Source organism: Euprymna scolopes, chromosome 26, assembly GCF_053919585.1.
Source record: "Euprymna scolopes isolate OS-2025 chromosome 26, ASM5391958v1, whole genome shotgun sequence".
NCBI lineage: Eukaryota > Metazoa > Mollusca > Cephalopoda > Sepiida > Sepiolidae > Euprymna > Euprymna scolopes.
The window spans coordinates 16726119-16740576 of NC_136507.1; the positions used below are offsets into that span (position 1 = coordinate 16726119).

Genomic DNA, 14458 nt, shown 5'->3' on the forward strand with positions numbered 1-14458 from the left:
ACGGAAATCGAAAATTTTTTTTCACAATATAGCTGAGAAGGTGATCTATAAACTGTAATAAATGTTTGAAATTTGGTCGAAAAATAAATGAGCGGTGAAGCTTTAAAGCTAAATGACTAAAATTGCCACTTAACCATATATTCAAACACGGTAGTGTTTGAATGATAAACATATATAAACATGTATATATATAAACATATATATATAAACATGTATGTTTATAAACATATATAAACATGTATATATATAAACATATATAAACATGTATGTTTATAAACATATATAAACATGCATATATATAAACATATATAAACATGTATGTATATAATATATATAAACATGTATATATAAAAACATATATAAACATGTATGTATATAAATATATATAAACATATATAAACACGTATGCATATAAACATATATAAACATGTATATATATAAACATATATAAACATGTATATATATAAACATATATAAACATGTATATATATATAAACATATATAAACATGGATATATATATAAACATATGTATATACATATATAAACATATATATATGTATATACATATAAACATATATAAACATGTACATATATATAAACATAAACATGTATATATATATATAAACATATATAAACATGTATATATATATAGATATATATAAAAATATATGTATATAAACATATATATATATAAACATATATATAAACATATAAACATGTATATATATACATATATAAACATGTATATATATAAACATATATAAACATGTATATATATATATAAACATATATAAACATGTATATATAAAAACATATATAAACATGTATATACAAAAACATATATTAACATGTATATATAAACATATATAAACAAGTCTAATGAGTGAATTGTTGATCTACAAGATTCTATTAAAGATACCTCAATTCCGGATTTTCAACCTGGATTTTTTGCTATCGACTCAATATTCTCTTTTTTTACTCACTGAACACTCTTCACAGATTCTCTAAAGGTTAGGCATTGTTTTTTTTATTAATTTATTTATATTTATTAATTTATTCATATTTATTAAATTATAAACCCCATATATTGTATCTTGTTTCTACCTACATTTTCAACATCCTTCCTACTGCTACATACATATAGTCTTCTCTATTGACCTGACGATATAATAGTTTTATTTAACTTTGAATTCTTGTCTTTTATTTCTTATATATATATATATATTTATCTAAGTGAGACTAACTTACACTCCTCCATCTCCTCTAACTACTTTAACATGCCCGGATATCTCCCACTCTGCCGTAAGGACTCTGACAGACATATGCATGGGCTTGGAGTCTATATTCGAAACACCCTCCTTTATGTGCTTTAGACTTAACATGCAACATAACATTAGCTACTTTTATTTTCTCTACCGCTCTCCTTCGACCCAGGACTGTACCATAATTATTAAAGTCTCTGACAGCATAGATACAGCACTTTCCCTCAACACTAGTGCACAAGTGCATGTATTTCCTGACTTCAATGTCCACCACAGCAACTGGTTTGGATTTTCTACTTACACAGACGCAGCTGGTACCACAACACATAACTTCTCTATATCTCATTCCCTATCACAGATGGTTATGTCTCCAAACCGTTTCCCAGACCAGCAAGAACAACACGCATCACTTCTAGATCTGTTTCTCAACTCAGTTCCCGATGATTGTGTAATGAATGCCCACAACCCACTTGGGAATGCCGATCATGCAGTGATAATAGTTGAAATCACCCTAATCTCTAGAGCCGAAACTGAAGAGCCATTGCTCAAAACAACAAGATATTATAAAAATGCTGACTGAGAAGCCATCAGGGATCTCATCAGAGACGCCCCATGGCAAAATATCTTTTCACTTCCTGCTGAACATTGCACAAATGAGACCACTGAATGGTTCAAAGCAGCAATTTAAACACATGTTCCCACGCGGAAGTTCTATAGCAAGCCCCACTCTCCCCAATGCTTTACTTCTACTTGTGCAGCTGCCATTGCGCAAAGGCAGCATGCGTACCGCAGATTTAACCGACATAAGTCCAGTTCAAACAGACAGAAGTATATAGAAGCCAGAAATAACTGTAAGAAAGAAATAGCGACAACTAAGAGAGAATTTACTGAAACCACCAAAAAAAAAAACGCATCGAAACACAAATTAGGAACCCGTGACTTTTGGAAAATATACAACAGTGTAGTAAATAATGGGCAATCAACAATTCCCCCACTATCCAACAATCATGAGGTTGTTTGCTCAGTAACCGAGAAGGCTAACATGCTTGCCAGTCGGTTTGCCTCAAACTCCACACTGGACCCTGCTTAGCAACCCTCTCCCTGACTTTCCTTTGCGGACAGACACCACACTAGACGATCTGAAAATCACCCCTGCTCAGGTGCATGCTATCATAAGAAATCTTGACACTGCAAAAGCATGTGGACTTGATCTCATCCCGGCTGTGCTATTAAAAAAGTGCTCAGTCGAAGTAGCTTCAGTTCTCTCCAAACTTTACAACAAATGCCTTAATGAATCTTGCTTTCCTGCCTGCTGGAAAACTGCTTCTGTGGTACCAGTTTTCAAGAATTCTGGCAAAAGAACTGACCCAGTAAATTATCGCCCCATTAGCCTCCTCTCACTTTTTGCTAAAATATTTGAGTCCATAATTAACCAAGCTCTAGTCCATCACCTTACAGATGCTAAACTTCTGACTGACCAACAATATGGATTTAGGCAAGCCCATTCCACAGCAGACATCCTAACTGCAATCTCTGAACATATATACCATTCACTGGACAAAGCAGGGGAGGGTAGAGCAGTAGCTCTAGATATATCTAAGTCTTTTGACAGGGTATGGCATGAAGATCTTCTCAGGAAAATCAGATCATACAGTATCACTGGAAGAATACTATATATAATATATAATTAAATATATGTAATATATAATTAAATCCTTCTTAGATAAGAGAAAAATCCAGGTTGTCCTCGACAGTCATACATCTAAATAATATGATATAAATGCGGGAGTGCCTCAAGGGTCTATCCTTGGACCTCTATTATTCCTAATATTCATATATGACCTCTCTGAAAATTTCTCTGTGAGATGGGTATATATGCTGATGACACCATGCTCTATAACAGACACAGGAAAACAAATGGACACATATCTAAAGAAATGGCAGAAACACTACAGGTTTTTACTAATTACCATTTTTGATATATATATATATATATATATATATATATATATATATATATATATATATATATATATATATATATATAGTAATAAATAAAATTGTTAGTCATAAATTTAATGAAATAAACCTATCAAGATAGTAGAAGTCTTACAAGATTAAATGGCGCAATTAATATAAGAATATAAAATGGCTATTCCACAAGATTCTACTAAGAACATTCTGAATGTTCACCATGGATGTTTTTTACCATCAGCTTAATACCTTCTGGACGATTTTTCAACTCGCTGGATACTTTTCACGGATTTTACTTTGCTAAATCTCTAAAGTTTTAACTACTTTTGTTTTTGTATACACATTTTTTTTACTGTTCATTATACATATTTTTGTGTTTCTCTACATTTCTCTCCATTTATCCTGTTTTTTTCTATCTATGTTATCAACATCCGTCCTACGGCTATATATACCTATAGTTTATCTCTATCTCCTTATCTCTAATGCCCTTATGCTAGTTTTTTTTTTTGTAGATATATAAATCTGGACTTTTCTCCTCTTCTGATGAGAAACTGTTGGCTTTGAAATGCCATGGCCTAAAGACGTTCTTTTTCCTTTTTTTCTTATCAACCTGATGATGTAACAAAGTACATAAGTTCAGTTATCAGAGCCATGCAATTTGCAATCCCCTCTGATCCATTCAGGCAGAATAAAAAATAGGAGGCATTACTGTTGAAATGACCCTTTTAGAAGAGTCATTTAAAACCATTGTAATTTATATTATGAATATTATTATAACTTAAACATATCACTAGAATTAATTCTTAACTTTTTGTTTCAGATTATTAAAGCATCACCCATATGTTTTCTGCAATATTCTCACCCATGTTGACCAGAAAGTGACCTTCTTTAGTCAATAGAAAAGGAAGTCAGCTTCCATCATGATAATGCTCATCCTCACACAACACTATTGACCAAAGATCTCCTAGGAGAATTTGGTTGGGAACTCTTGCCACATCTTGCATATTCCCCTCACTTAGCTTTTTTGGATTATCATGTTGCATGACAACAAATGGAAATAAAAATTATGATAAATGGGGGTGAAATGGAGTTGAACAATCAAACAAAGATGACCGAAAACAGAGAATAAATTTAATTCAAATTTTATGGTTTTTAAATTGTAAATAAGTGAACAAAGAAGACAAGAAAGTTTTTTTTCTTAATTGATTCTCTTCCTGCGACTGAGGTAATAAACTGAAATGAGGTAGAAAAGTAAAAGTTCTCCGTTAAAAAATAACCAGTCCGTTTTTAGGAAGAATTAAACAACATAAAAGTCCATCACTTACTTTAGCAAAGAGATGGAAAAGGGTAAAAAGTCAATTTCTGTGGAAAATTAATTATCGGTTGCACGTGCATTTAACGTCCCGTGGACAGAGTCGATGATGATGTCTACAGCATGCTGGTTGGGGGTCGACTCTTTGGATTTGCTGCAAAATGGCCTATTTATAGATTTCGAATCCCCTCCACAAGCACTGTCGGAAAAAAATATTTTTGAAATTTGTTTTCTTTGTAATGCAATTGGATGAAAAAAACAACATCTTTGTGACGTAAGATGCTTTCAAAAAACGTCCGCGTGAAAAGGCTGAGTTTAGTTTATATGCCCGCCGAATTTGCGTGGGTGTAGAAAGGCGATGTGTGCGCAGTTGAAACGAACTTTAAACAGCTGCGTGCGCAACTGGGTTTTACAGTTGGGGCTGTGCACCATTATTCTATTTGAGTAGATCTTGCTGTGACTACAGCGAGACTATGATAATCACTTATTTTGAGGATTACAAAACCATTTATATGATTTTACGTTAATATCACGAGAAGAGATTGATCATGAGTTAGAATTTTATAAGCTCGTTGATTGATGGACTCAAGTTATAGAGAGGAGAAATCGTTATTGTTATGAATAAAGATTTAAAAAAAAGAAAAATACATTTTTTTTTTCATTTGCAAGATGAACTTTGAAATCGGTAAAAACTTTTGCACTGAGCTAATATATATGAAACTGGAGAGTTTATAAAGGGGAGACTACTCTTGTTGCTTTAAAACAGTTTAAGCGAAAAAATAAGGTAAAAACAAATTCACTTTTAGAAATTGGGAGTCTAATTTTTCAATTTGAGGAAATTGGACTTATTGCTTCATATATATAAAATTGATGAGTTAAAAAAAAGGGGGGGTAGACTACATTTCTGAATTTTTTAGATGAGGATTGATTATTTGTATTATTTAGATTCTTCTGACTAATTTTCTCATCTTTTATGTTATTTTTACGTTTTGGTCAATGTAACCTCCGGCCTTCTTCAGGTGTATCTTATCGAGCTCTGGAATTTTTCTGTCAAACTTCGGAATCTTTCTGTTGAACTCGGGAATCTGTACAGAATTTTGAACAGAACCCTTTATTTAATCCAGGAGGTAGCATGCTCTCATTCTGTCAGCCATTACTGGACAGAAGTCTAATTCAGTCGCAATCACATTTTGAGAGTTTCCCACACTATGGATTGAAACTTCAACCTCCAGAAGTGTAACTTTACGACTGAATTTTACCAAGCATTCCATCCACTATGCCACAGGTTATGTTCGAAATTACGTGCAGATTCCCAAGTTCAACAAAAAGTTTCCCCAAGTTCACCTGCTGTTGATTGAACCTTCAATCTCTAGAGGACTATCAAGTTCTAAGGAACTGAATTTTATTTAGTATGTTATCCGTTACGCCAGGGGTCCTTGCATATTTCAGAGTTCGACATAAAGATACCTGTGTTTGACAGGATACACCTGAAGAAGGTTGGAGGTTACATCGACTGAAACGTTGTGAAAATAACACTCAAGATGAGAACAATAGTTTAAAGAATCCAAATAAGCCTGCAATTGACGAGTAAATAAAAAAAAAAAATTTTAAACTCATTTTCAGGAATTGTGACATTAACAAGATACATCTGAAGAAGGTAGGAGATTTATAAAAAATAACTTTTAATTGTATAATTAACAATTACATAGTGCAGATGCTGACCAATCAGTTAGCTGGAAAACTGGTAAAAGTTTCATTTCATCTAGAGTTGAATCAACCAGTTTTTTACACACAGACATGAGAAATTGTGCATTCATCCAGAAAAAATAAAAAATAAAAATAAAACAAAATAAACTTCAGTATTTTCTGAGAAACATTTAAAAAAGCTAAAATGTTTTCATTTTGGCAGAATCTAGACATCCGTCTCCAAAACCATTAGATTTATAATTTTCTTTTTTTTTAGAATAATGTTGAATTAAAAAAAAATCTTCATTTAAAAGCAAAGAATGGTGTTTTAGTTTCTCTAGACAATAGCTAGAGAAATTCTCTGAAGAGCCATTTGTATTCTCACTATTTTTTTTCCTGGAAGCCATTTGCATTCTCTCTCCTTCCTTCGGAAGTCCTCAGTTCAAGAACTCCTGAACTTCCAACTGACATTAGGAGGAATATATATCTATTTTCTTTGGACTATGTAATTCTTAAGCTCCCTTGGACGTAAGTGGCTACCATTTGGGACCATATCTAACAGGGGAGTTAAGCAGCGAGATGTCAGCTTATGTTACATTTAAACTTCTGTAGGTTAGTACAGTTAGAGAAGCAGGAAACAGGAAATAATAAAAAAAAAAAATAAACTCACTTTTAGGAATTGTGACATCAACAAAGCCTAAGTCATTCGCAATCATATTTTGAGTATTGCCCATACTGAGGATTGAACCTTCAACCTCCAGAAGTGTAACTTTTACAAATGAATTTTAGCAAGCACTATCCACTATACCACAGGTTTAGGTTAAAAATTCCGTGCAGATTCCTAAGTTCAATAGAAAGTTTCCCCCAAGAGTTCACCTGCTGCAGATTGAACCTTCAATCTTCAGAAGACTATCACTTAGAAATTAATTTTATTTAGTATTTTATCCATTATGGCACGAGTCCTTGCATATTTCAGTTTGACATAAAGATACCTTTGTTTGACAAGATACACCTGAAGAAGGTTGATGGTTACATCGACTGAAACGTTGTGAAAATAACACTCAAGATAAGAACAGTAGTTTAAAGAATCCAAATAATACAAAGGGGAGACTACTCTTACTGCTTTAATGCAGAAAGAGGATATGTTATCAGATACAGCAGATTACTTGGCCTTTTGGCCAAGATCAAAGTGTAGTATCTGTTCTTCAGATGCGGCACTTCCATTTCTCGTTCTCTTTCTGTGGGGGAGAAATCCTTCACGACTGAGACAATTTTTATTTTTGTACCTTTTCTCCACGTTAGAAAACGACCCTGGTGTCTAACTCTGTCCCGTGGGGAGGTAGTGTAAATAGGTACATTTAAACTTCTGCAGGTTAGTACAGTTAGAGAAGCAGGAAACAGGGAGGAAATTCCAAAGTCTAGCAGTCTGAGAGAAGAAACTATTAGAATAGAAGGCTTTCTGGCATCTAAGAGTTGAAGTAAAAAAAGTAACAAAAAAATTTTAAACTCACTTTTAGGAATTGTGACATCAGTAAAGAGGTGGCGCCGGATGCGTGTGTGGCGAGAATAAATGCCAGATGGATCTAGCATCAAAGACAGACTTTTTCGTTTCTTCACTCCTTCATACTGAAAAGAAAAAAAAATCGTCTGCTTATTTTGTCTCGGAATTTTTTAGATGCAGATTTATTATTCGTATTCTTTGGATTCTTTGGACTACTGTTCTCATCTTGAGTGTTATTTTCACAATGTTTTGGTCGATGTAACCTCCGACCTTCTTCAGGTATATCTTGTCAAACACAGGAATCTTTCTGTCAAACTCAAGAATCTGCATGGAATTTCAAACGGACTCATAGCATAGTGATCACAGTACTTGGTAAAATTCAGTTGTAAAGTTATACTCTTCTGGGGGTGGAAAGTTCAACCCTCAGTGTGGACAACACTCAAAATTGCGATTTACTTAGGACTTTTACTCAGTCATGGCTGATGGAACAAGAACATGTTACCCCCATGGATTAAATAAAGGGTTCCATTCAAAATTCGATGCAGATTCCTGAGTTTGATGGAAAAATTTCCAAGTTCGACAAGATATACCTGATGAAGATTGGAGGATACATCAGCCGAAACGTTGTGAAAATAACACTTAAGGTGAGAACAGTAGTCTGAAGAATCCAAATAATATGCTTATTTTGTCTTTCTGAAATTGTGTGAAAAATTCTACACCGATTAGACAAGGGGTCACCAAGCTAAAGACTCCTCAGATGATTTTATCTAGCTTGCATTTGAACCGTCATCTTCACTTTGAGAAGTTTCATTCAATAAAAAAAAAAAGGTTATATCTTCCAAAATGGTTATATTCAGCTTTGTAAATAAGTCATACCAAAAAGATTTCATTCAAGGAAAATCAAGAGCAATTTTTCCGATTCCAATATCCCCAAATCTTCCGATTTTTCTGATTCCCAATTCTGATTCCAATTAACCGTCCCAACACTAGTATCTACCCTATTTTGAGTGTAGATGGACTCTTCCAGAAATAGAGTTGTACAACTAAGTGTCATAACAGTCATGATGATATTCATTGGTGGTAGCCATAGCCACAGTATCAGATGTAAACTTTCTGTAACACACTTTACTTCTATCAATACATTCTAGTAAATAGAAGAGTAGACAATAGACTTTTGGTTTACTTTTGCCAGCCACATAACTTTTGCTTTCTTTATTTTGTCCTTTAGTCCTCACATTCCCTGACAAAGTTTCTGACAAAGGGAGAAAATTTCTGTTTTCTAGGTCAGAATTTATCTATATTATAACATTTATCGTTGGTTAGCTTTTGACCTTGAAGCGGTATTTTTTTTTAGCTCTTTCATTAAGTAGCTTCATGCTTTGTCCGGAGCTATTTTCATATAAAAATTGTTGGAAGAGAAAGAAATTATCAAAAATAATTAAAAAGTTAATCTATACAAAAGTACATTCAATTTAAACAAGTTTTTAGGACAACCAAATTAATGAGTTAGTAGTGCCTTTTTTACAATGCCTCCCCACGGGACAGAGTTAGACACCAGGGTCGTTTTTTAACATGGAGAAACGGAACAAAAATTAAAAGTTGTCTCAGTCATGAAAAATTTCTTCCTCTACTGAGAGAGAACAAGAAATTGAAGTGCAACATCTGAAGAACAGATACTAGACTTTGAGTTATATATTTTTTATTTAATCTGAAAAGTTTACAACAAAACAGTAATAAATAAAAAATTAGGCACAAGGCCACTCAAAAATTAGCGAGTGGGGTGTCTATGGTCATCCTCGTCACTGTATCTTTGCTAGTCTATGCTTGATCCTTGCTACAGTTCTCATTCACTGCAATACCCCAAGCACCCCGGGGGTCGTCCTTCCTAAGATTCCCAAATCATATCGTGTGTGTGTGTGTGCGTGTGCGTATGTGTTTTAAATACAGAATAAAATAAATTGGTAAACAAAATTCTATAAAAAGTCGTTTGACACTTTGAATGCCAAGAATGTCTGTCTGTCTGTCTGTCTGTCTGTCTCTCTCTCTATCTCTTTCTCTCTGCCCAAAATATATGGTCTGATATAATTAGGAATTGCATATGTGTGTAAAATGTCTTTGTGTTTAATTATTACGTCATTGACTTCAGTATGGAATTGAAACACTAATAAAAATTTTATTACCTCCTCCCCAAAAGATTATGCACAAGGCCATGTATACTTTTGAAAAAAACCAGCACAGTAGTACAAGCATACTTCGGCCCACAAAAAATGCCTGAGCAGCCCTGGTAGGTTCCGTTTGGTTATAGATGCACAAAGGAAGAAAAGAAGCTTCTTTCCAGTTTTTGTAGCTAAACAAGTTCTTTCTTTAAGCATTTTACAGAGAGCAATCCGAGATTTAAGCTCAGTCCAGCACTCGCCAAGAAATAATGATTGAGTAAAGAAAGACTCTTTTGCGAGAAAAGGAGTTGCAGGGAAGAGAAGAAATCACTTCCCACTAGATTGTAAAGTTGATTTTATACTCTGTTGTTTTGCATTGCCTGCTTTCGTGAACAGTGACACACAAAAAAAAAAAACTTACCTTAACATGAAGAACTTTCTCAATAATTTCCAAGGTATTACTCTCCACTTCATAAACCTCGATATGGATCGTGAAATTGCCAGCTCTGAGGGGGACGATGACTAATTTTGCCACTCCAATATCCTGGGCAAGAATGTTCAGTTTAACAGTGAAAGGTTTTTGGGGGGCAGCATGAGAACAAATACCTTTCGTTTCATGAAAATGAACCTTTACCTGGATGACATTAAAAAAAAATAAAAAATAAAAAAATTAAAAGTGATTGAAAAATCTTATTTTCAAGTAGGAATAAAAAAAAAATTAAATGAAGAAAAACCACCTCGTGCTTCCAATTCGTCCTTTTCATAGCAGTTTCTTTCTTCCTATGCAAATTAATGCCATATGTATATTACTTAGCCTTCTACAAACGATCTTTTCTTTCTCTTTCCTTCCCTCATTTCATCACCGTACATATTCACACTTTTTAATATATACATATGCACATAACCTTATGAACAGTACATAGGGTCCGAGCAAAGCCGGGCAGAACTGCTAGTATATTTATAAAATTGAAATTGTCTGTGTGTGTGTGTGTGCCTGTGTGCATACATTTTCCTACTAACTACAGACTTGAGATTTGACATAAGGGGAATTGAGATTTGGGAAAATCTTTTTAATCGATTTTCGGACAGAAATTTGGCTGTCAAGGGGTCAAAGTTCAACGATTTGACCATTGAAAACTCTACCAAACTCCTTTGCCAATTTCGTGTCTAAACATTTGAAATTTTAGATGTAGATTATTTAAACATGAATCAAACTTTTTAATATATATATATACATATGCACATTAAGTTATGAACAATACACAGGGCCCAAGCAAAGCCAGGCTGAATTGCTAGTATATATATATATATATATATACATATATATATATATATATATATATATATATATATATATATATATATATATATACTAGCATGGGTACCCGACAATGCTTGTGTCAACATGAAGTTCCTGCTATACTAAGAATATTAATCATTTTCATTGTGGGCAAAAAAAAAAATAAAAGAACGTATAAAAACATGTAAATGTAATCGCCCCAAAAAAGAAGTAGATGATACCCTCTCCACCAGTTATTAAGGCAGAATGGATACAAAGAGAAGAAGCTTTTCTCCGGATATTGAGCATTTTTTGTTGCTCGCACGCTGGACCCCCTTCCCCAACAAAAATATTTATTTTTTAACATTTAAAAATAAAACAAAACATCTTTCTATCTGCATAAAATTATTTTTTCACGCTAGAAACTTATTGCGATTACCAAATTATTTTATGTGGGGAAGAGTTTTTTTTTTATCTTACGAACTTCGGGGAAAAAAACTCATCAGGAGAAATAACTCTACCCGTTTCTAAAAAAATCGATGTTGTAAATAATAATTCCAAATAAATTAAATTAAATATATTATCAATGTAATTATTATTTAAAGTTGATAAAATAACAATCTTAAATAGAACACTTTAAATAACTCTCTTGAATTAATTAACTTAATTTTAACTTAAACTAACATACAGCTATTTAATAAAATCGATTTTCCTTGATATAATATGCAAATGAGGTAACCTCTTAATCATATATTTTGAAAGAAACATTAAAGTTATGGTCCTTTCAGTCTCAAGTTAAATGAAAAGGCACCTATCCTTGATCCAAGGGTAGATAAGGTGGGTGGGACTAGAGGCACGGATGGGTGTGAAACCAGTCTGTTGGACCTGATTGCTAGATGCGATCTGGTAGACAGGTATCGGGTGGATCATCCGGGGTGGGAGATGTGGACATGGCTCTCTAGCAGGCCTTCCGTTTCAAGTACTTACTTGGATCGGTTGTTAGTTAGAAGAGGCAATATAGAGTACATATCTTGTCCCACGTTCCACTGGTTAGGCCACTCTGACCACAAACTACTTGTGGCCAGGTTAGACTTAGATAGCAACCCCAAGTTAGCTGGGTACTGGAAGTTAAATACCTCCCTACTGGAGATAGGTGACTTTCGGGAAAGGCTAACTAAACACATACAGAAGGGATTAGTGGGGGCGGTTACCGGGAGTAAGTGGTGTGTAAACGCCAAATCTAGTATTAGAGACTTCTCTGTCAAATATGGCCAACGCCTCGTGCTAGATAGGGCCAAGGCAGAGAAGCGTCTAGAGGATAGACTATCCCGGGCGGTGGCTGGGGGGGATTCCCTAGAAATAGGGTTAGCTAAGGCGGATCTGAGTCGTTTGGCTAGCGAGCGATATCAGGGCCAGGTAGTTAGGGCTAGAATTAAAAAGATGCCCAACGAAGCTGTGAATGTTGACAAAGCCGAACGAGTCTATTCGCTCGGGCGCAAATCGGATAACTACATTCGTAAAATTCAGAGCCCGGAAGGGGACTCCTTAGTGTCGGCTCGGGGGATTTGCGAGCGGTTTTGAGTGCACTTTGAAGATCTCTTTGCGCAGCTGTCCAGGCTCCGCGTCCAGGAGTTTGGCAACTATTTGGCTGGCTCGCCCCGCCTGGAGGCGGCCCGAGCGGCTGGTTGCGATGGTCGGGTTACAGAGTGTGAGGTCATAGCTGCTATGAAGCAGGTCGCCTATAACAGATCACCAGGACTGGATGGACTACCCTACGAACTTTACTTGAGGATGTCGCACATGTTTGTTCCGATTCTGACGGGTGTGTTTAACCACTGGTTTGACACGGGATCTATCCCGAGTCAGGTTACCAAAGGAGTGGTCACACTTCTGAAGAAGAACGACACACATGTTGGGGGGATAGATGATTTTAGGCCAATCACGTTGCTGAATACGGATTTAAAAATCCTGGCCCGAGTTCTGGCGAATCGTTTGCAGATTGTTATCGCTGACTTGGTCGAACCGGATCAGAATTACGCTGTGAAGGGAAGATCAATTCAAAATAATTTGCATTTGATACGTACAGTCATAGAAAATTTAGAAGACGACACTGAAGCCGCGCTGATTAATTTGGATCAGTCCAAGGCGTTTGATAGGGTGGATCATCGTTTCCTGATGGCTGTTTTAGAGACCGCCGGATTTGGATCCGGCTTCTGCAGATGGATTTCCATTTTGTACGCTCGGCCGACGGCAGTTGTGCAGGTCAACGGGGTGCGGTCGGCGCCGTTCGCGGTTTCTCGGTCGGTGCGACAGGGGTGTCCGTTGTCGCCCTTGCTGTATGTCCTCGCGCTGGAACCATTCCTTAGGAAAGTGAGGACCAGGGTGGCTGGACCGGCCCTGCGCGGAATTGCTCTTCCTGGCGGTGCGCGAGCCAGGGTTTCCGCGTTTGCCGATGATGTCACCGTATTTGTTTCGAGCGTCGTTGATATTATTACGGTGATTAAGGCTCTCAAGCGTTATGAACAAGTTACAGGGGCCGTAGTCAATCTCAGCAAATCCGTTGGCCTGAGGTTGGCCGCTTGGCGGGGCTCGAATGCTTTGCCTGGCGCATTTGTCTGGACGGATGGCCCGGTCCGTATTCTGGGTGTTTGGTTTGGACCCGGTCTATGTCTAGATAAGAACTGGTCGGAAGTACAGAGCAAGGTCGAAGCGTCTGTGAGGGTTTGGCTTCGAAGGGGATTGTCCCTTAAAGGTAGGGCGGAGGCATGCGCCACTTATGTGTTTCCGCTGATCCTTTACCGATTGGCTGTACTTCCTCTGCCTGCGGTCCGCATGGCGGCCTTAACGCGTGCGCTTTTCTTACTGTTGTGGAATGAGCGACGGCCGCTTGTCCGTAGACAGGTCTGCACTCAACGTCTTGAAGATGGGGGCCTGGGGATGCCTGACCTGGCTAGCCACAAAAATGCCGAAAGGTTGGCGTTCCTGGGTAGAACTCTGATTGAGGAGTCTGATTGGGGTCCCGCGGTCGGTGCAGCTTTTCCCGACCTTATCCCCAATCATTTAATTGAATGCCAAAGAAGGCCGAGAGGGGAATCAAGATTCTTCAACGAATGCCGAAATGCGCTTAGAGCGATGCCAGGGTCCTTGGACCTTGCACAGCCTAGAAGGGCATTATATCGGGGATTAGTGGTGGGGACCGCTTCGGACCCGCTTGGGGAGCGGCTGCAGCTGTCGGAGGGGGAGGTTCGCTCTCTGTGGAATTGGGCGCCAGGCCGGGGATACCTTAA

At 36.5% G+C, this 14458-nt stretch overlaps 1 protein-coding gene across 1 annotated transcript in view; it reads right to left on the reverse strand.

Moving 5' to 3' along the window:
* Positions 1-14458, reverse strand: part of LOC145247929 (complement C3-like) — a 210974-nt gene that overhangs the window by 104438 nt on the left and 92078 nt on the right. Inside the window, exons 20-21 of the mRNA XM_080109568.1 lie at positions 10314-10526; positions 7747-7861 (exon numbers count right to left, since the gene is read on the reverse strand). Of these exons, the coding sequence (XP_079965694.1) occupies positions 7747-7861; positions 10314-10526 (328 nt within the window). The remainder of the gene's footprint in view (positions 1-7746; positions 7862-10313; positions 10527-14458) is intronic.